At 38.8% G+C, this 23,403-nt stretch overlaps 1 protein-coding gene across 1 annotated transcript in view; it reads left to right on the top strand.

The window, feature by feature from the left end:
- ESYT3 (extended synaptotagmin 3) overlaps positions 1–5,837 on the top strand; it is a 49,589-nt gene extending 43,752 nt beyond the window's left edge. The window contains exons 21-23 of the mRNA XM_047874723.1: positions 3,919–4,024; positions 5,056–5,105; positions 5,449–5,837. Of these exons, the coding sequence (XP_047730679.1) occupies positions 3,919–4,024; positions 5,056–5,105; positions 5,449–5,485 (193 nt within the window). The 3' untranslated portion in view covers positions 5,486–5,837. The remainder of the gene's footprint in view (positions 1–3,918; positions 4,025–5,055; positions 5,106–5,448) is intronic.
- Positions 5,838–23,403: the final 17,566 nt, after the last annotated feature.

Consider the following 23,403-nt stretch of genomic DNA (forward strand, 5'->3'; position numbering starts at 1 on the left):
CTAGATTCATCAAAAAAAGGAAACACAAAATCAGAAATTAAAGATAAGACATTATAGCTGATACCACAGAAGTACAATGGATGAGACTAAAATTATATGCTAACAAATTTGACAACCTAGAAGAAAGGGGTAAATTCCTAGAAACATACAACCTAGACTGAATAATGAATGGAAAATCTGAACAGACTGATTATTAATACAGAGACTGAATTAGAAACAAAAAACCTCCCAACACCAGATGGATTCACTAGTGAATTCTACCAAACACTCAAGAATACAAATCCTTCTCAAAGTCTTCCAAAAAAAAATAGAAGAGGAGGTAACTCTTCCAAATTCATATTATAAGGCCAGTATTTACCCTGACACCAAAGCTGAACAAGGACATCATAAGAAAAAATTATAGACCAATATCCCTGATGAACACTGATGCAAAAATCTTTAACAAAATATTAGAAAGCTGAATTCAGGGAGCCTGGGTGGCTCAGTCGGTTGAGTGTCTGACCCTCAGGCTCAGGTCATGATCTCATGGTTCATGAGTTTGAGCCCCATGTTGGGCTCTGTGCTGACAGCTCAGAGCCTGGACCCTGCCTTGGATACTGTCTCTCCCTCTCTTCCACTCACACTCTCTCTCTCTCTCTCTCTCTCTCTCTTTCTCTCTCTCTCTGTCTCAAAAACAAACATAAAAAAACAACTCTGAATGCCCCCCTCTCTCTCTCTCTAACATTAAAAAAAATTTTTTAATAAAAAAGGTAACATTCTCTTAAATGTTTAATAAAAAAGATAACATTCTCTCTTAAAAAACAACGCTGAATTCAACAATATATTAAAAAGATGGCACACCATGATCAAGTGGGAATCCCAGAATTCAAGGATGATTCAACATCCATCTGCAAATCAATCAATGTGAATCATCACATTAACAAAAATCATACGTTCATCTCAACAGATGTGACAAAATTCAGGGTGCCTTGGTTGCTTAGTTGGTTAAGTAAGTGTTTAACTCTTGATTTCAGCTTGGGTCTTGATCTCATGGTTTGTGAGATTGGGCTCTGCGCTGACAGCATGTAGCCTGCTTGGGATTCTCTCTGCCCCTCCCTCCCTTGCTCGCTCTCAAAATAAAAAAACATTAAGGAAAAAAAAGTGAAAAAACTCAACATCCACTAAAAATAAAAACTGTCAACGGAGTGGGTATAGAGGCAATGTAGCTCAACATAATAGTCATAGATGACAAACGCACAACTAACATCATACTCAGCAGTGAGAAGCTGAAAGCTTTTTCTCTAAGGTCAGGAACAAGACAAGGATGGCCACTCTTGCCACTTTTTTAGTATTGGAAGTCCTAGTCAGAGCAATTAGGCAAGAAAAACAAAAGGTATCCAAATGGAAAAGGAAGAAGTAAAAGTGTCACTATTTACAGATGACGTAACATTATAGAAAACCCTAAAGACTCCACTAAAAAACCATTAGAACTATTCAACAAATTCAGTACATTTTCTGTACACTAATAATGAATTATCAGAGAAATTAACAGTCCCATTTACAGCTGGATCAAAAAGAATAAAACACCTAGGAATAAATGTAACCCAAGAGGTAAAAGATGAGTGCATTGAAAAATCTAAGACATTAATGAAAAACACTGAACACAACACAAAGATAGTTCCTGCTCAAAGAATGGAACAATTAATGTTAAAATGTCCATACCACCCAAAGCAATCTATAGATTTAATGCAATCCTTTCAAAATTCCAATGCCTTTTTTTCACAGAAATAAAACAGATAATCCTAAAATTGGTATGGAGCCACGAGAAACCAAAGCAATCTTAAGAAAGAACAAAGCTGGAGGCATTATACTACTTTGATTTCAAACTCTATTGCAACGCTATGGTAATCAAACAGTATGGTATTGGCGTAAAAAACAGACACAAAGATTAATGGAACAAAACAGCTCAGAAACAAATCCACATCTAGATAGTTGACTAACTTATGACAATGTCAATTAATACAACTTATACAATGAGGAAAGGACTGTTTCTTCAGTAAACAGTGTTGGGAAAACTGGACAGCCACATGTAAATGAATGAAACTGGGCCACAATCTCACATCATACACAAAAGTAAACTTAATATGGGTTAAAGACTTAATGTAATGTAGGACCTGAAACCATGAAACTCCTAGAAGAAAATATAGGCAATAAACTCCCTGACACTGGTCTTGGTTATCATTTTTTGCATTTGACACCAAAAGCAAAGGCAACAAAAACAAAATTAAGTGCAACTACATCAAACTGAAAAGTTTTTGCACAGCAAAGGAAATGGTCAACAAAACGAAGAGGCAACCTACTGAATGGGAGAAAATATTTACAAACCATTTATCTGATGAGGTGTTAATATTCAAAATATACAAAGAACTCCTACAATAGCAAAAAACCCAAAAAGTCTGATTTAAAAATAGGCAGAGAACCTCAACATTTTTCCAAAGAAGATACACAGATGACCAAAAGATACATAAAAAGGTGCTCCATATCATTAATCCTCAGAGAAATGCGAATCAAAACAATGAGATATCACCTTATACCTGTTAGAATGACTATTACCAAGAGTTGGCAAAGATGTGAAGAAAGAGGAACCCTTGTGCACTGTTGGTGGGAATGCAAACTGGTGCAGCCACTGTGGAAAACAATATGGAGGTTCCTCAAAAAATTGAAAATAGAACTACCCTACAACCCAGCAATTCTACTTCTAGGTCTTTAGCCAAAGAAAATGAAAATACTAATTCAAAAACATATATGTACCCTCATGTTCACTACAACACTGTTTACAATAGCCACGACATGGAAGCAACCTAAGTGTCCAATGGTGGATGAATGGATAAAGATGTGTATGTGTGTGTGTACATACACATACACACAATGAAATATTCTGCCGTAAAAAAAAAAATGAAATCTTGCCATTTGTGAAAACATGGATGGACCCTGAGGGTGTTATGCTAACTGAAATAAGTCAGACAAAGATTCTTATTGAATGATCTCACTTACATGTGGAATCTAAAACAAAACAAAAAAAATCCATAAAAGATAACAAAAACCCAAAAACTGCCAAGCTCGTTGATACAGAGATTGGTGGTAGGTGGCAGGGGGGTGGTAGGGTGGAGATGGGTGAAGGGGGTCAAAAGGAACAAATTTCCACTTATAAAATGAAGTCATGGGGATATTATGTACAGCATGGTGACCATATTTAATAATGCTATATTACATTTTAGGAAGTAGCTAGGAGAATGGATCTTTAAAGTTCTCACCATGAGAAAACAGATTATTAACTGTGTAGTGATGGATGTTGACTTGTGATCATTTTGCAATATATACACACATAAAATCATGTTATACACGTGAAACTAATGTTACTTTACCTCAAAAAAAAAAAAATCTACAAGTAAGGAGGCCAGTAACCTTCTGTGAGTACATGACAAAGCTTATACAAAAAGATTCCTCTGCTTTGCTCCACAGACAGAAGAAAGGCAGGCCACTATTTTTCGTGAAACTCCAAGAGACCTAAGTATTTAGCATCCTAGTCCTTAGCTGGTCAGAAAAAACAGGGTTGAGGTGGGCCTGTGAACAGGCACTGCTGAGAGAGAAGGGGCAGGTAAAGAGAGACAGGGCAAGCTCAGAGAAAGTCTGAAGCAAATCCCAAAGCACAGTAGTCCGAGGCACTTCCCAGAGAGGCAAACAGCCTCTTGATGTTTCCAGGGCTTTTGATTAGCACACGACAGTGATTATGTCATAATGATGCACTGAATATCTGTTATGAACCAACACTGTTCTGGATGCTCCCCTGAATAGTCTTCAGTTTTAAAAGTAGGAAAATAGATCAAACAAAAATGATTAAAATATGTAAATCTCACTTTGACTTTTTGCTTCTTTAAGATTTGAATTTTTTGTTCCCATGGAAGAAGTAAAGAAGAGGTCACTAGATGTCGCAGTGAAAAACAGTAGGCCACTTGGCTCACACAGAAGGAAGGAACTAGGAAAAGTAAGTACAAGAGGGACTCCTGATACTCTGTTCCCCACAGCGCCCCCCTACCCCCCCCCCCCCCCCGGCACTCTAACTGTTCATTGGTGGAACACCCTTGCAGAAATTCTGATTGGATCATCTGGTTATTAGACCTGGGTTCAAGGAGGGGAGAGCCTCATTAGAAGGTTATTTTTATTTTGTGTGTGTTTATGTATGTGTGTGTAATGTTTCTAAAAGTATTAGATGTGTAAATATGATCAACGCTTTTAACAAGCTGGAGAATCTATCTAAATTCATCATTGCACAAGTATCTGAACATGTATTAAGTATTGTTTTGATAAACACAGCATACTGTGAAGGCTTGGGTCTCATTACGTCAAGATTTTTGCGGAGATGAGATTTTAAAGTAGAAGTATAGTAAATATAATCTTTAGGAAGATGCCAAGGAGACACAAAAAAGAAGGATGTTTGTTAATACTTTGCAGTTGTATTTCAATAAACATCTTCTTATAATCATGTTTTGAAAAGCCCACTTCTATGATGGAGGTAATATCCTCACTTTTACAGTTGAGGCAACTATGGTGTCTTGCTTAAAATTATGATCAGTTCATGAGTAAAGGCAAGTTATTCTCCCATTCAGTAACATTGATAAATTCTTTTTTCAGTTTTATTTATTTAAGAGCGAGAGAATCCCAGGTAGGCTCCACACTGCCAGCATGGAGCCCAATGCAGGGCCTGAACTCACAAACTGCAAGATCATGACCTGACCCCAAATCTAGAGTTGGGTGCTTAACTGACTGAGCCACCCAGGTGCCCCATGTAAATTCTGAGGTTTAACTCCAAAGAGCAGTTGACCTCTTCTCAGGACACTGAGGTCATTGTCAGAACCTCTCCAGAAGGACAGTACAATGTTGAGAGCCAAAGGAAAAAGAGCCCCTGCTCAAAACTGAAGCCCAAGGAAGCCCTTTTTATGATCAATTCCGTTTGTGCCAATAGGTTTCCACTTGATGCAATTTTTGGAAGGAAACTGATTACTTGTGTTTGTTTAGGTACTGATCGACTTATCAAAAGAGGATCTGATTATGGGCTTCTCACATTGGTAAGTGAGCCCTTTCATTTTATCACATTAATCTGGTACTCAAGACACCATCTCAGACACTTGTGCATATTCTCTCCAAAGTTCTTCCCTTTTCAGGACATGTCAGCTTCTTTGCTTATCAAGGAGACAGATTAGACTTGTACTTCAGGCTTTCCCCGCTTGCAGATCTCACTTGCCCAACAGACCTCTTTAAGTTCTCACCTTAACCCTGCCTGGTCTCCTTACAGAGACGGGTTCTGCTGTCCCACAGGGGCCCAGGCAGGCTAGACAAGGCTGCCTTTCTGCCACTGCCCAAAACAGCACGCTCTCATACTAATGCAAGTCCAACCTGACTGTTTAACAGGTATGAGCTGACTCCAGATGGACAGCCCCGAAGTTGATGAGCACCCTTACCAGCTTTATATTAAAATGTGTACATATGTATATTTTGTAATTTAAATCCGAACAGCCTTGTGAAAATATATACATACATTTTCGTGTGAAATTTAAGTGCATGACTGGATAATACTAGGAAGAGGTCAACATATGCAAAAGCAAGAACTACTCTCTCAGTTGGATTTAATTGTTCAAATCCAAAAAGAAATGAGGTATTCGTGCCTAATAAATTATTAGGAATCTCAGTGGTGATTTTTTTTGTGTGTGGGTAATTACATACAACTTGGGACTTGTCAAAAGGGTCCTGTCTCAGGCATAGGGGGAAAAGGAGGTCTGTTCCTGGAGCAGCTACCAATATTCCTGGGAGGCGACTGACTGAAGAGGCTTCTTTTATAGGAATAAAAAGGGACCCACACCAAAAGTGCCAAAAGCCAACACTACCTGTGCCCTTCTGACTGCCACCTCTGGTACTGTGCTGCCTGGAAATTTGTCCCTGTATCTACTTTAGAACTGAAATGTACTTTTCCGATGACCACAATGTTATAGTGGTATACCTAAATACCCTCAGTTCAATACTCCAGCGTGGGATGGCCCAGGACCAAACTCCAGCAGGAGGCATCATTTCCATAGGAAAAAGCAAACCAAATCCCAAACTTGCCTCTACATCTGCTCTCCGAGGGCAGAGCACTAGAGACTGCTGTGGAGTGTTGGTGCCAGAGGGGAAAAGGAGCCTCTGTATCTCTCTCACATGGTTTGGCAATTCTGTTCCACCTTTCTAAGACATGGCTGGTTCATTTAAATAACTTTAGAAGCAAAAAGTATGTAAACTGCACATTTAAACAAGTGCCCCTTTTGCATTTCAAACTTAATAAAACCAAATATTCTTGTCCTCTCTGATGTTATCCTCGAGTTCCTGGGGAGCCCACATTATCTTTTCTCTTACTCAGGCAACACCCCTGACATCAGTTTCCTGGTCTCCCTCCCCCACTGCCTGCACTACGCTTTTTCTGAAGAATGGTAACATCCTAAAGTTTTTGTCATGTTACTGTCTTATAAATTATCTGTGATTTCCTGTTTTCTACAAGAGTAAAACCCACTGCTTAATTTGCCCTTTAGACCTAACAATCTGGTCCCCAGTCTTTTGCTACTCTCTATTCATATGCATATGCTCTTTTCCAGAACAGTCTACATATCCTATCCTGCCTACTCAAATCCTATTTTCTTAAAAGCCTGTCTCAGAACCTACCTCCTCTGTTATGCCAGTCTACAGTGAAATGGCCTCTCCCCACCTCCTACATCATTTACTGTCAATACTATTTTTAACAATTCCCTGCCTATAACATTTAATTTTTAAAAATGTTTATTAGAGGGGCACCTGGGTAGCTCAGTTAAGCGGATGTCTTTGGCTTAGGTCATGATCTCACAGTGAGTTCAAGCCTCGCGTCGGGCTCTGTGTTGACAGCTCAGAGCCTGGAGCCTGCTTCGGATTCTGTGTCTCCCTCTCTTTCTGCCCCTTCCCCACTCATGCTCTCTTTGTCTCTCAAAAATGAATAAACATTTAAAAAAGTTTATTAGAAACCTATGAAGGTCACATACTAAGCAACTACTTATATTGTGTTTGTTATTTAATGTTTGTTTATTGTCCACCCAATTGAACTAAGTTACTCTGGTTTTTCAACCCCCCTCATCTAAGACTATGCTAAGTACATGGCAGATGCATAATAACATTTGTTTCTGCTAAGATTTCTATTTTGAATGACAAATTCTCATAACAAAACGGAGCAAATGATACCTGCCTGTGCTGCCTACCTCACAATGGCATTCAAATGTTCATTAAATACACGGGCCTTGAAAATGGTAAAGCACTAGAGAAGTATAAGGGAATGTATCATGTGTCATATCCTGCATATTAGCAACCTTAACTTCTGGTCAAGATGGCAGACAAGTGCAGGGTGCCTGGGTAGCTCAGTCGGTTAAGCATCTGACTTCAGCTCCGGTCATGATCTCGTGGTTCATGAGTTGAAGCCCCACGTCCGGCTCTATGCTGACAGCTCAGAGCCTGGAGCCTGCTTTGGATTCTGTGTCTCCCTTTCTCTCTGCCCTTCCCTGGCTCATGCCCTGTCTCTCTCTCCAAAATAAACATTATTAAAGAAAATCCTCTTAAACATAGCAGACAAGTGAAAACCTATCCTTCCTCCTCCAAACACACAGAAAGCCCTACTTAAACCAGCAACATTTATTTTACACATGGCTGATTAGGACAAAATGCAGGTAAAGTTCCTGATGATGGTCTAAGAGGACATCTAAAGCAGGGTACAGGAGTTGAAGGTGAATTTAAGTATTGACAGGAACCAGAATTCTAGCATACACACTAGACAGAAGGCAACGTTACTGTGTAAGGGGCAAGAAGCCTGAAAAGTTTTGTAACAGAAAACACCTTGGCTGCTGATGAGGATAAGGAACTGGTTGTCAGCACTGGGTGGAAACAATCACCGAATTGGTCCTACAGGAGTATGGAATCTGTGGTTACACATAATTGACTTGTACAGGAACCCCCAAACCTTGAAAATGTAAAAACTGGTTTCGAACCTGCAATCACATGAAGCCCTGACCCAGGCAACCACAAATTGGCCCTGAGGTTGCCACTCGCACCCCGGGGAAGCTCTGGGATCACTACAGCAGGTAATTCGCACTAAAAGAAGCTTCCAGGCAAAAGTTACAAGATAAAATTGGAATTTTAAAAATATGAAACACAAGGGAACATCAACCTGAAAAATGGCTACTAGATGCACTTCAGGAAGAAAGAAAATGTAACATTCAGAAGTGGCATGTGGGAAACAATGGGGAGCAAAGAAATCCATAAATTGGTGGTTAACTAAGTCTTGACTGTTTAAAAAATATAAGCAAGCAACCAAAAATTTTTGCAAAAACTGGGTTCAGAAACACAGTGGTGCTAAAATGCTGGTATTAACCTTTAAGAGGAATATGATTTGGCTCTTGTTGAAAGTGCTGCTATAAACATTGGGGTACAAGTGCCCCTATGCATCAGCACTCCTGTATCCTTTGGGTAAATTCCTGGCAGTGCTATTGCTGGGTCATAGGGTAGGTCTATTTTTACTTTTGGAGGAACCTCCACACTGTTTTCCAGAGCTGCACCAGTTTGCATTCCCACCAACAGTGCAAGAGGGTTCCTGTTTCCCCACATCCTCTCCAGCACCTATAGTCTCCTGATTTGTTCATTTTAGCCACTCTGGCGTGAGGTGATATCTGAGTGTGGTTTTGATTTGTATTTCCCTGATGAAGAGCAACGTTGAACATGTTTTCATGTGCCTGTTGGCCATCTGGATGTCTTCTTTAGAGAAGTGTCTATTCATGTTTTCTGCCCATTTCTTCACTGGATTGTTTTTCAAGTGTGGAATTTAGTGAGTTCTTTATAGATTTTGGATACTAGCCCTTTGTCCGATATGTCATTTGCAAATATCTTTTCCCATCCCATCGGTTGCCTTTTAGTTTTGTTGATTGTTTCCTTTGCAGTGCAGAAGCTTTTTATCTTCATGAGGTCCCAATAGTTCATTTTTGCTTTTAATTCCTTTGCTTTTGGAGATGTGTCAGGTAAGAAATTGCTGTGGCTGAGGTCAGAGAGGTTTTTTTCCTGCTTTCTCCTCTAGGGTTTTGATGGTTTCCTGTCTCACATTCAGGTCCTTTATCCATTTTGAGTTTATTTTTGTAAATGGTGTAAGAAAGTGGTCTAGTTCCATTCTTCAGCATGTTGCCGTCCAGTTCTCTGAGCACTATTTGTTAAAGAGACTGTGTTTTTTCCATTGGATATTCCTTCCTGCTTTGTCAAAGATTGGTTGGCCATCCATTTGTGGGCCCAATTCTGGATTCCCTATTCCATCGGTCTATGTGTCTGTTTTTGTGCCAATACCATGCTGTCTTGTTGATTACAGCTTTGTAGTAGAGGCTAAAGTCTGGGATTGTGATGCCTCCTGCTTTGGTCTTCTTCTTCAATATTACTTTGCCTATTCGGGGTTGTTTGTGGTTCCATACAAATTTTAGGATTGCTTGTTCTAACTTCAAGAAGAATGCTGGTGCAATGTTGATTGGGATTGCATTCAGTGTGTAGATTGCTTTGGGTAGTATTGACATTTTAACAATGCTTATTCTTCCAATCCATGAGCACAGAATATTTTTCCATTTCTTTGTATCTTCTTCAATTTCCTTCATAAACTTTCTATAGTTTTCAGCATACAAATCTTTGACATCTTTGGTTAGGTTTATTCCTAGGTATTTTATGATTCTTGGTGCAATGGTGAATGGGATCAGTTTCTTTATTTGCCTTTCTGTTGCTTCATTATTAGTGTATAAGAATGTAACTGATATTTGTACATTAATTTTGTATCCTGCGACTTCGCTGAATTCATGTATCGCCTAAATGTCCATCAATTGATGAATGGATAAAGAAGTTGTGGTTTATATATACAATGGAATACTACTTGGCAATGAGAAAGAAATATGGCCTTTTGTAGAAATGTGGATGGAACTGGAGAGTGTTATGCTAAGTGACATAAGTCATACAGAGAAAGATACCATATGTTTTCACTTTTATGTGGATCCTGAGAAACTTAACAGGAGACCATGGGGGAGGGGAAGGGGAAAAAAAAAGAGAGGGAGGAAGCCAAACCGTAAGAGACTCTTAAAAACTGAGAATAAACTGAGGGTTGATGGTGGGTGAGAGGGAGGGGAAGGTGGGTGATGGACATTGGAGGGCACCTGTTGGGATGAGCACTGGGTGTTGTATGGAAACCAATTTGACAATAAATTTTATATTAAAAAAAAGTCATCACAGCTAAAAAAAAAAAAAAAAGGAATATGAGGCTGATTCAAAGGAAAGTTAAAAATGTTCAAGTCGTTATTTAGGAAACTAAAGATAGTTTTATATTTAAAAAAAATTATAAATTTGTGTCAGTTACTAGCTTATCACCTCTCAGCTCCAAATCAATCCGTCTTTGCCATGCTTTGATGACACAGAGACACCACTGACTTGCTTTTTTGCCTGGCTGGGAGGGGGGCTGTTGCTGTTAGGCTTTGCCAATAGAGGGCGCTGGAGAGACGCTGAAAGGCAGGAGCAAAGGAAGGGGCTTTTCTTTTTGCTACTGAAGTGCTGTTTTGCATAGCAGCTTGCTGGTTGTGGTGTGGAGGCTGTTCTGGGTCACCTAAGCACCCCTCACACTTTACCCTTGGCACATATCCTTGGGGTCTGCCCCCATAACCAAGGCCTTCACGGTTTAGAACCAGCAAGTTGGTTTTGTCTTTTTCTTTTTTTTCCCTATAAGTGGGCTTCTTCCTATGGCCGCCAAACCTCTCCTCAAAGTTTTCAATCTCAGCCTAGTTGGAAGGCATTCTTCTAAATTTCTAAATTCCTTTCTTGTTCACTCTCCTTTATCCCTGGGAGGTAGTAGTACCTGCTTTCTGAAGTTGCTACTTTCTACCCCTTAGAGTCCTCTTTTATCCCCTTTTAGTAGTTAACTACCTTTTACTAACTAGCAATTCTTGTTTTAAATTTTTCCTGTTAGCTACTTACACAATGTGGTTTGTTTCCTGATTGGACCCTGAATGACAAAGTATATATTTAAAATGTTAAGATAGGGGCGCCTGGGTGGCGCAGTCAGTTAAGCGTCCGACTTCAGCCAGGTCACGATCTCGCGGTCCGTGAGTTCGAGCCCCGCGTTGGGCTCTGGGCTGATGGCTCGGAGCCTGGAGCCTGTTTCCGATTCTGTGTCTCCCTCTCTCTCTGCCCCTCCCCCGTTCATGCTCTGTCTCTCTCTGTCCCAAAAATAAATAAACGTTGAAAAAATAAATAAATAAAATAAAATGTTAAGATAATAAGTAAAATAGAGTAACAGTAGACTATCAATAGAGCTGAACTATAAAACTTCCACATCAGTAGTCAAGAAAAAGTAAAAGAGAAAAAAAAATCAACCCCCCAAAAATAAGAAAACAAAAACACAGAAAAATTACAAACTATAACAAATGAAGATGGTCAAAAGACCTCTAAATATATTTATAATCATAATAATCCCACTATGAAAGCCTAGAATATAGAATGATGCTGGGAAAACTGGACAGCTACATGCAAAAGAATGAAACCGGACCACTGCCTTATACCACACACACACAAAAAAACCTCAAAATGGGTTAAAGACCAAAATGTGAGACCTGAAATCATCAAAGTCCTAGAAGAAAATACAGGAAGTAATCTTTTTGTCTTTGGATTTAACAACATTATTCTAGATATGTTTCCTCAGGCATGGGAAACGCAAAATTAAATTACTGAGAATATGTCAAAATCAAAAGCTTTTTTTCATGACCCTGAGATCAAGATGCGAGCTGAGATCAAGAATCAGACACCTGACTGAGCCACCAAAGCACCCCAAAATAAAAGATTCTTGCACAGCAAAGGAAACCACGGACAAAACAAAAAGGCAACCCACTGAATGGGAGAACATATTTGCAAATGATATATCTGATAAAGGGTTAATATCCAAAATATAAAAATTATCTATAAACTCAACCAAAACAATATCCAAATAAAAAAATGGGCAGAGGATGCTCAAATCAGGGGTGCCTGGCTGGCTCAGTCATTAGAGCATGAGACTCTTGACTTAGGGGTCATGAGTTCGAGCCCCACATTGGGTAGCGATTATTTAAAAAATAAAGATGTTCAACATTATTAATCATAAGGAAAATCCAAATTAAAACCATAAGGAGACATTACCTTATAGCTATCAGAATGGCGGTTATCAGAGAGAAAAGAAATAACAAGTGTTGGTAAGGATGTGGACAAAAGGGAACCCTCGTCCACTGTTAATGGGAATGTAAGTTGGTACAACCACTGGGATTTCTCAAAAAATTAAAGACAGAAATGCCATATGATCCAGTAAATCCACTATTGGGCATTTATGCAAAGAAGGTGAAAATACTAATTTGTAAAGATATATGCACCCCTATGTTTATTGCATTATTTATAATTATTAAAAGCAAAACAACAGCAATCCAAATGTCTACGATAGATAAATGGATACAGAATATGTAGTATATATACACAAAAGAGTATTAGCCATAAAAACAGGTGAGATTGTGCCATTTGAGATGTGTTGTGTCTAAAGGATATTATGCTAAGTGAAATAAAATCAGGCAGAGGAAGACAAATACCATATGATTTCACTTAGATGTGGAATCTAAAAAAACAAAGGAACAGACAAAAAAAAAAAAAACAGCAACAGACCCATAAATAGAGAATAAACTGGTAGTTGCCAGAGTGCAGGAGTGTGGGGGGATGGGCAAAATGGGTGCAAGGGAATAGGAGGTTAAGGTTTCAAGTTAGAGAATGTGTAAGTCACAGGGATAAAAGGTACAGAATAGGAAATACAATCAGTGGTATTGGAAAAACATTGTATAGTGACAGAAGGCAGCTACCCTTGTGGTGAGCGTAACATATATAGTTGTATCCCAATATTGTACCCCTGAAATTAATCTCACACTGTGTGTCAACTATACTTCCATAAAAAACAAAAAAACAAACAAAAAAAAAAACCCAGAAAACAACAACAACAACAACAACAACAACAACACCTCCAGGTATATTAGAATCACTGTGAAAGACAAATATACAGCTATAAGATAACATAGGAGAATAACTTACAACTGTGACCAGGGAAAGATTCCATAAGACACAGCACTGAACTATAAAGGTGAAGACCATACATCTCCCTACTAAAATAGGGTTCTTCAGTTCATGAAACGAAACTACACTTGACCCTTGAAGAACATGGGTTTGAATGGCATCTGCAATCTACTAATATGCAGATTATTTTTTTTATAAATACAGCACAGTACTATAAATGTATATTCTCTTCCTTATGGTTTTCTTAATAACATTTTCTTTTGTCTAACTTAATTTCTTGTAAGAATACCGTATACTATATATATATATATAAAACATTAAATATGTGTTAATTGCTTACATTATTAGTAAACCTTCCTTCTGGTCAACAGTAGGCTATTAGTAGTTAAATTCTTGAGGAATCAAAAGTTATACACGGATTTTTGACTGCATGAGGGGCAGGGTAACACCCCCAGTCCCCCATGCTGTTCAAGGGCCAATTGTATAGGAAAATGGAAAGAGAATACAGAATGGTAGAAGCCATTTACTACACATTTAACAATCAAGTGGCTCATGTCCAAAATATGTAACTCTTACAAATCAATATGAAAACACAGGTAGTCCAACAGAAAAAATGAACAAAGTACATATATAAGCACTTGTAAAAGAAATACAAATGGTCAATAAACAAAGGAAAAAATGCCTAACTTAATTAGTAATCACAGAAATAAACATTACAACCACAATAATAACTCTATACAATGGCAAAAAATTAAAAATCTGACTTACCAACAACTGGTCAAGATGTGGAAATTTGAGAACTCTCATACACTGATGGTCGGAGTATACTCTGGTACAACCGCTGTGGAAAATACTTTGGCATTTTGTCATTTTCTTCTAGAGTTGAAGGTAAGCATTCCCTGTCAAAGTTGCTACAACGTACAACCCTCAAGGCTCCACTGACATCATTACCTACAGGAATAATATCACCTCTAATTGTACAGAACACAGCCTTTGTGGCTGTGTACAGAAGTGTTTTTCCCTAGGGCCCAGCCATTTTACTTCTTAGATATTGTACACAAGTGTACAAGGATGCCTACACAAGAATGTTCATAGCACCAATTTACAATAGACAAGAACAATAAACAACCCAAATATCAATTTCCAGTAGAAAAAAATGGACTGTATAATTTTCATAGAGGAATATCAAATAGCAATGAAAATAAATAAACTGGACCAAAAGACAACAACATGGACCAATAGTACAAAAATAATATTGAAGCAAAGAACAAATATTAAAAATAATATATATGACATGATTCAGCAATTTTATACAATTGAAAAATAGGTAAAACTCAACTATCTGGTTTAGGCATACACACAAAAATGGCAAAACTATAAAAAAACAAGGAAGTGGCAAACATAAGTCAGACTAATGATTACCCATTGGGAGAAAGGACATACAGTGGGGGCGGGGGAGCATTTTGGAGTGCTGGTGATACTCTATTTTTTATCATTCATTATACTTGACACTATGGTTTATACCACTTTTAGCATGTATTCTACTTTACAATAAAAAAGATCAGTAAATAAATGAAAAAAAAAGGAAAAGAAATATCCAACAACTGTTAATTAAAAGGACAAAACTGGGGGCGCCTGAGTGGCTCAGTTGGTTGAGCATCCGGCTTCCACTCAGGTCATGATCTCGAAGTTCTTGAGTTCAAGCCCCTTGTCAGGCTCTGTGCTAACAGCTCGGAGCCTGGAGCCTGCTTTGGATTCTGTGTCTCCCGCTCTTGCCCACTCTTCCCTGTTTGTGCTCTGTCTCTCAAAAATAAATGAACATTAAAAAAAGTTTTTAAAAAAAAGGACAAAACTGTATTCAAAGTGAAATAAATGAGTAGCAATAGAGATATTGAGAAGATATTACCAACCATGAATTTATAAGTACATGTACATAGGCTTGAAATATACAAAACAGGGATGCCTGGGTGGCATCAGTTAGTAAGTGTCCAACTCCAGCTCAGGTCATGATCTCACATTTCAATGGGTTTGAGCCTTGTATTGGGCTCTGTGCTGACAGCTCAGAGCTTGAAGGCTGCTTCAGATTCTGTCTCCCAGGCCCTCTGCCCCTCTCCCTGCTTGTGCACTCTCTCTCTAAAATAAAACATTAAATATGTATGTATATATATACATAAACACACACAAATTTTTGACAAATCCACAGAGAAATTTCACTATCTCCCATAAACTAACAAATCAAGCAGGTAAGAAAAAAAATTGATAGAAATGAAGTAGATTTAAACAGTATAATAGCTGGGGGGTTACTCAGTTTTCCTGCTTCGCTGGCATGGATACAGGAGCAGGAGAGCTGAAGTCAGCTGACCTTGTACCCAGGTTGGACCTCAGGGGCTAGCACACTCGAGTTTACTCTTAAGGATTAAGTAGGGGGAACCAAAGTTCCCTCGTCCCTCAAACACAGCAGTGTTGAGGCCACAGGACTTGGAATTCCAAGAGTCCGGGCTGCAAAGTGACAGAGACCTCTCCAAGGGCCCTGGGGGACAACCTGGTAGGCCACAGGTGTGGGACTGAGAACTGGGAGAGATAAAATGGGTGGCACAGGCATGGAAGGGAGGGATCCCCTTCTGCAGAGAGACAAAAGGAAGAGGAAGAGAGGCTTTGGAAGTGTAGGATTGTATTTGGGGGAGAGAAAAAGCACAGACTGGGGATCTGAAAAAAACGGAGAAAGATCCAGTTTCTAACTGCGGGACTGTCTCCAGACTGGGGCTGGCTGCCCTGTTTGCACACCTGGGGAGGAGGGGAGCCAGCCCCAGCCTCGATAACTAGTTCAGAGGCGCAGTCCACAGTGGGAGAAAGCGATCCTCTCCCCTTGGTGCTGTGGGAAGAAGGTATATAGTTCCAAGGACAAAGATCCCTGCCTGCACTGCCAGCCAGAGACCCTTTATCGACAGGGTGAAGCAGCATTTCCCCAGTACGGGAGAGCACGGATTGGGTTCCTTTTAACACACTGGGGTTTGAATCCCAGACAAGCGCCAGGGAGGTGCGTGGGGCGGAGCAGGGGGGTGGGGGCGCGTCTCGGCAGCCCTCTCAAACCCAAGCAGCACTGTGCGGATGACTTGAACAAAGTGGTTTGGGACACCTGGTCGGGGAAGCAAAGACTGGGGTGTCACCATTTTTCTCCCCATCACCAATAAGGTGGGGCTTCAGGGAACGGACAAGGGGCCACAATGTAGGCGGGACCCACCTATACCAAGCCACGCCCCTGGCACCTGGTAACTGTGTATCTACTGGAGCAAGATTGAGGCTGACCACACCAGACAGCCCCTCCTCCAGAACAGGGCCGCCACAGGTTCCAAGGCACTGGCAGTTTGGCATTTTCTGATTTAACTCTTGGACAATTCTTATTATATATACATATATGCATACATATATATATGTATGCATATATGTATATATAATAATACACGCAAAAAAATATATATATAAATATATATAAATATATATAAATATAAATATAAATAAATATAAATACATATATATACACATATATGTATTTTTTTCTTCCTTTTCTCCTTGTTTCTTCCCTCCTCTAGTCTGGTCATTCTGGTCGTTGGTTTGTTTAAGCAGGCAAAATTTAATCTATTCTCTTTACACCTGTTCTAGATCTTCTTTACTTTCCTCTTTCTCTCTGGATTAAGCCATATAGCTTCTCTGCCTGGCCAATTTTCTTGTCTTTTCCCTCGCCCCATCATTTCTCTCTTTGTATGGGATCAGGCCTCTTCCACTACCATGCCCTCCTTTAAAAAAAATTTTTTTTCCAGGGTTACTTCAATGAATATATCAAAGCACACCTGGTGGAAGGTCCAAACCATGCCTATAACTAGGCAGATAAAGCAACCAGAGTCACAACAACAGAGCGCATGCAACACACTCCAAAAAACACCTCCTGAAGGACCAGGCCCTGGACAGTGTATGACCCCCCCTTTAATATAGTAGTGCTCGCAGGTGCAGGATACCTAATAAGCTTTTAAAACACATAAGGGACAGAAAACTATCCAAAGTGATGAAATGGAGCAATTCTCCACAGAAGGAATTCCAGGAAGAAATGACAGCTAAAGAATTGCTCAAAACAGATACAAAGAATATACCTGATCAAGAATTTAGCATAATAGCCATAAGATTCATCACTGGGCTTGAAAAAAAGCTTACAATACAGCAGAGAATCTATTGCTGCAGAGATCAAGGAACTAAAAACTAGTCATGATGAATTAAAAATGCTATAAATGAGGTACAAAATAAACTAGATGTGGTGACAGTGAAAATTCAAGAGGCAGAGGGGAGAATAAGTGAAATAGAAGGCAAAATTATGGAAACACATGAAGCTGAGAAAAAGAGATAAAAAAAATTCTAGGGGTGCCTGTGTGGCTCAGTTGGTTGGGTGTCCCAACTTCAGCTCAGGTCATGATCTCATGGTGTGAGTTCGAGGCCCACATAGGACTCTGTGCTGACAGCTCAGAGCATGGAGCCTGCTTTGGATTCTGTGTCTCCATCTCTCTCTGTCCCTCCCTTGCTCTCTCTCTCTCTCTCTCTCGAAAATAAACATTAAAAATTTTTTTTAAAAAAATTCTAGACCATAAGTGAGAATTAGAGAGCTAAGTGATTCAATGAAATGTAATAATATCCGTATCACAAGAGTTCCAGAAGAAGAAGAAGAGAGGAAAGGGGCAGAAGGTTTACTTGAACAAATTGTAACAGTGAACTTCCCCAATCGGGGGAAGAAAGCAGACATTCAAATCTAGGAGGCACAGAGAACTCCCTTCAGACATAACAGGAATAGGTCTTCTCCATGACATATCATTGTGAAACTGGCAAAATACAAAGTTAAAGAGAGAATTCTGAAAGCAGCTAGGGACAAATGGGCCTTAACCTACAAGGGTAGACACATAAGGGTAGTAGCAGATCTGTCCACTGAAATTTGGCAGGCCAGAATAGGGTGGCAGGAAATATTCAATGTGCTGAATAGGAAAAATATGCAGCAATAAGGCTGTCATTCAGAATAGAAGGAGAGATAAAGGTTTTCTCAGACAACAAAAACTGAAGGAGTTCATGACCACTAAATGGGCCCTACAAGAGATCCTAAGGGGGACTCTGTGAGTGGAATGTAGCAAAGACCACAAAGGACCAGGGACATCACTACAAGCATGAAACCTACAGACAACACAATGACCCTAAATCCATATCTTTCAATAATAACACTGAATGTAAATGGATTGAATGCTCCAATCAAAAGACATAGGGCATCAGAATGGATTAAAAAAACAAGACATCTATTTGCTGTCTACAAAAGACCCATTTTAGACCTGAGGACACCTTCAGATTGAAAGTGAGGGGATGGAGAACCATCTATCATGCTACTGAAGTCAACAGAAAGCTGGAGTAGCCACACTTATATCAGACAAACTAGATTTTAAACTAAAATCTATGCATCAAGAAGAGCTAACAATTATAAATGTTTATGTACCTAATTTGGAAGCACCCAAATATATAAATCAATTAATCACAAACATAAGCAATCTTATTGATAAGAATTGGTAATTGCAGGGGACTTTAATACTCCACTTACAACAATGGACAGATCATCTAAGCAGAAAATTAGTAAAGAAACAATGGCCGTGAATGATATACTGGACCAGATGGACTTGACAGATATATTCAGAACTTCTCATCCAAAGCAGAATACACATTCTTCTTGAGTGCACATGGAACATTCTCCAAGACAGATCACATACTGGGTCACAAAACAGCCCTCAATAAATATAATAGGATTAAGATCATATCATGCACACTTTCAGATAACAATGCTATGAAACCTGAAAAAGTTTGGAAAACCTCCAAATGCATGGAGGTTAAAGAACATCCAACTAAAGAATGAATGGGTCAACCAGGCAATTAAAGAAGAAATTTAAAAAATATGTGGAAGTAAATGAAAACGAAAACATGACAGTCCAAACCCTTTGGCACACAGCAAAGTCAGTCCTAAGAGGAAAATACATTGCAATCCAGGCCTATCTCAAACAGGAAAAATCCCAGATAGAAAATCTAACAGCACACTTAAAGGACCTAGAAGCAAAACAGTAAATAAACCCCAAGGCCAGCAGAAGAAGAGAAATAATAAAGATTAGAGCAGAAATAAACAATACAGAATCCAACAAAACAAAACAAAACAAAACAAAACAAAACACCCAGTAGAACAGATCAATGAAAGTAAGACCTGGTTTTTTGGAAAAATAAACAAATTGATAACCCCCTAGGCAGACTTTTCAAAAAGAAAAAAGGAGGACCCAAATACATAAAATCATGAATGAAACTGGGCACATCCCAACCAATCCCTCAGAAATACAAACAATTATCAGAGAATACTATAAAAAATTATATGCCAACAAACAGGACAACCTGGAAGAAATGGACAAATTCCTAGACAACCACACACTACCAAAACTCAAACAGGAAGAAATAAAAAAAATTGAACAGACTCATAACTAGAGAAGAAATTGAATCAATTATCAAAAATCTCCCAAGAGGGGCACCTGGGTGACTCACTCAGTTAAGCTTCTCACTTCAGCTCAGGTCACAGATCTCATATTGAGTTCCAGCCCCATGTTGGGCTCTGTGCTGACAGCTCAGAGCCTGGAGCCTGCTTCGGACTCTCTGTCTCCTCCTCTCTCTGCCCCTCCCCTGCTCATGCTCTGTCTCTCTCAAAAATAAATAAACATTAAAAAAAAAAAAAATCTCCCAACAAGTAAGAGTCCTGGGCCAGATGGCTTCCCAGGGGTATTCTTACCAGACATTTAAAGCAGAGTTAATACCTATCCTTCTCAGACTGTTGTAAAAAATAGAAATGGAAGGAAAGCTTCTGGACTCATTCTATGAAGCTAGCATTACCTTGGCTCTCAAACCAGACAGAGACCCCACAAAAAAGAATTACAGGCGAATATCCCTGATGCACATGGATTTAAAAATTCTCAACAAGATACTAGCAAATCAAATTCAACAGTATATTAAAAGAATTATTCACCATGATCAAGTGGGACTCATTCTGGGCTGCAGGGCTGGTTCAATATCTGCAAATCAATCGATGAGATACATCACAATAGAAGAAAGGATACAAACCACATGATCCTGTCAATAGATGCAGAAAAAGCACTTGACAAAATACAGCATCCTTTTTTAATAAAAACCCTCAAGAAAATCTGGATAGAGGGAACACACCTTAAAATCATAAAAGCCATATATTAAAAGCCCACAGCTAATATCATCCTCAATGAGGAAAAACTAAGAGCTTTCCCCCTGTGATGAGGAATACAACAGGGATGTCCACTCTCACCGCTTTTTAACATAGTGTTGGAAGTTCTAGCATCAGCAATCAGACAGAAAAATGAAATAAAAGGTATCCAAATTGTCAAAGATGAAGTCAAACTTTCACTTTCACAGATGGCATGATACTCTACATGGAAAATCTGAATGACTCCACCAAAAACCTGCTAGAACTGATACATGAATTCAGCAAAGTCACATACATAAAATCAAAGTCAAATACATAAAATCAATGTACAGAAAAATCAAATTTGAATACATAAAATCAATGTACATTGATATAAAATCAATGTACATTGATATAAAATCAATGTACATTGATATAAAATCAATGTACAGAAATCGGTTGCCTTTCTTATACACCAACAATGAAGCAAAAGAAAAAGAAATCAAGAAATCGATCCCATTTACAATTGCACGAAGAACCATAAAATACCTAGGAATAAACCTAACCAAAGATGTCAAAGATCTGTATGCCAAAAACTATAGAAAATTTATGAAGGAAACTGAAGAATACACAAAGAAATGGAAAAACATTCTGTGCTCATGGGTTGGAAGAATAAGCATTGTTAAAATGTCAATACTACCCAAAGCAATCTACACATTCAATGCAATCCCAATCAAAATGGCACCAGCATTCTTCTCGAAGCTAGAACAAGCAATCCTAAAATTTGTATGGAACCACAAAATACCCTGAATAGCCAAAGTAATGTTGAAAAAGAAAACCAAAGCAGGAGGCATCACAACCCAGGACTTTAGCTTCTACTACAAAGCTGTAATCATCAAGACAGTATGGTACTGGCACAAAAACAGACACATAGATCAATGGAATTGAACAGAAAACCCAGAATTGGACTCACAAATGTATGGCCAACTAATCTTTGACAAAGCAAGAAAGAGTATCCAATGGAAAAAAGACAGTCTCTTTAGCAAATGGGGCTGGGAGAACTGGACAGCAACATGCACAAGAATGAGCCTAGACCACTTTCTTACACAAAATAAACTCAAAATGGATGAAAGACCTGAATGTGAGACAGGAAACCATCAAAACCCTAGAGGAGAAAACAGGTAATAACCTCTTTGACCTCAGCCACAGCAATTTCTTGCTCAACATGTCTCCAAAAGCAAGGGAATTAAAAGCAAAAAATGGGGGCGGGGGAAAAAAAATAAAAAAATAAAAAAAAAAATAAAAGCAAAAAATGAACTATTGGGACCTCATGAAGATAAAAAGCTTCTGCACTGCAAAGGAAACAATCAACAAAACTAAAAGGCAACCCACGCAATGGGAAAAGATATTTGCAAATGACATATCAGATAAAGGGTTAGTATTAAAAATCTATAAACAACTTACTTAACTCAACACTCGAAAAACAAATAATCCAGTGAAGAAATGGTCAGAAGACATGAATAGACACTTTCCAAAGAAGACATCCAGATGGCCAACAGACACATGAAATGATGCTCAATGTCATTCATCATTAGGGCAATACAAATCAAGTCCACACTGAGATACCACCTCACACTGGTCAGAGTAGCTAAAATTAACAACTCAGGAAACAACAGATGCTGGTGAGGATGTGGAGAAACGGGAACCCGCTTGCACTGTGTGGGGAATGCAAACTGGTACAGCTGCTCTGGAAAACAATGTGGAAGTTCCTCAAAAAATTAAAAATTGGACTACCCTACAACCCTGCAATAGCACACCTAGGGATTTATCCAAAGGACACAGGAATGATGATTCATAGGGACACATGTACCCCAATGTTTATAGCAGCACTTTCAACAATAGCCAAATTATGGAAAGAGCCAAAATGTCCATCAACTAATGAATGGATAAAGAAGATGTGGTTTATATATACAATGGAATACTACTTGGCAACGAGAAAGAATGAAATCCTGCCATTTGCAGCAATGCGGATGGAACTGGAGGGTATCATGTTAAGTGACATAAGTCAGAGAAAGACAGGTATCATATGTTTTCACTCATATGTGGATCTTGAGAAACTAAATAGAAGACCATGGGGGAAGGGAAGGGAAAAAATATATAATTACAGAGAGGGAGGGAGGAAAACCATAAGAGACTCCTAAATACAGAGAACAAACTGAGGGTTGATGGGGGGCCAGGGGAGAGGGGAAAATGGATGATGGCCATTGAGGAGGGCACTTGTTGGGATGAGCACTAGGTGTTGTATGTAAGTGATGAATCACGGGAATCTACCCCCAAAACCAAGAGCACGCTGTACACACTGTATGTTAGCCAATTTGACAACAAATTATATTAAATTAATTATTGAACTTAATTAATAAAGTTAAATACAGAGAACAAACGGAGGGTTGATGGGGGCAGGGGAGAGGGGAAAATGGGTGATGGGCATTGAGGAGGGCACCTGTTGGGATGAGCACTGGATGTTGTATGTAAGCTATGCATCATGGGAATCTACCCCCAAAACCAAGAGCACACTGTATACACCCTATGTTAGCCAACTTGACAATAAATTATATATATTAAAAAAAGTATAATAGCCATATATATCAAATAGAGATCAGGCTTTTTTTTTTAAAACAACTTGTGGAATATGTATAAATTTCATCACATAAAAAGTGACAAAGAAACAACAATTTCCAAAGACCTGATACCAAAAAACAAAACATGTTCTGACTACAATGCAGTAAAATTAGAAAAAAATAATTTAAAAAAAATAATAAAAAGACAACCTAAGAACCCTACACATTTTCAGACTTAATACTTCTAAACTTCCACTTTTAACCAGGATGGAGTAACAGAAACCAAATTTACCCTTCCACCTGTACCAACCAGAACCAAAACAAAACAAAGAACAGACAAAATACATGAAACAACAATTT

Source organism: Prionailurus viverrinus, chromosome C2, assembly GCF_022837055.1.
Source record: "Prionailurus viverrinus isolate Anna chromosome C2, UM_Priviv_1.0, whole genome shotgun sequence".
Lineage (NCBI taxonomy): Eukaryota > Metazoa > Chordata > Mammalia > Carnivora > Felidae > Prionailurus > Prionailurus viverrinus.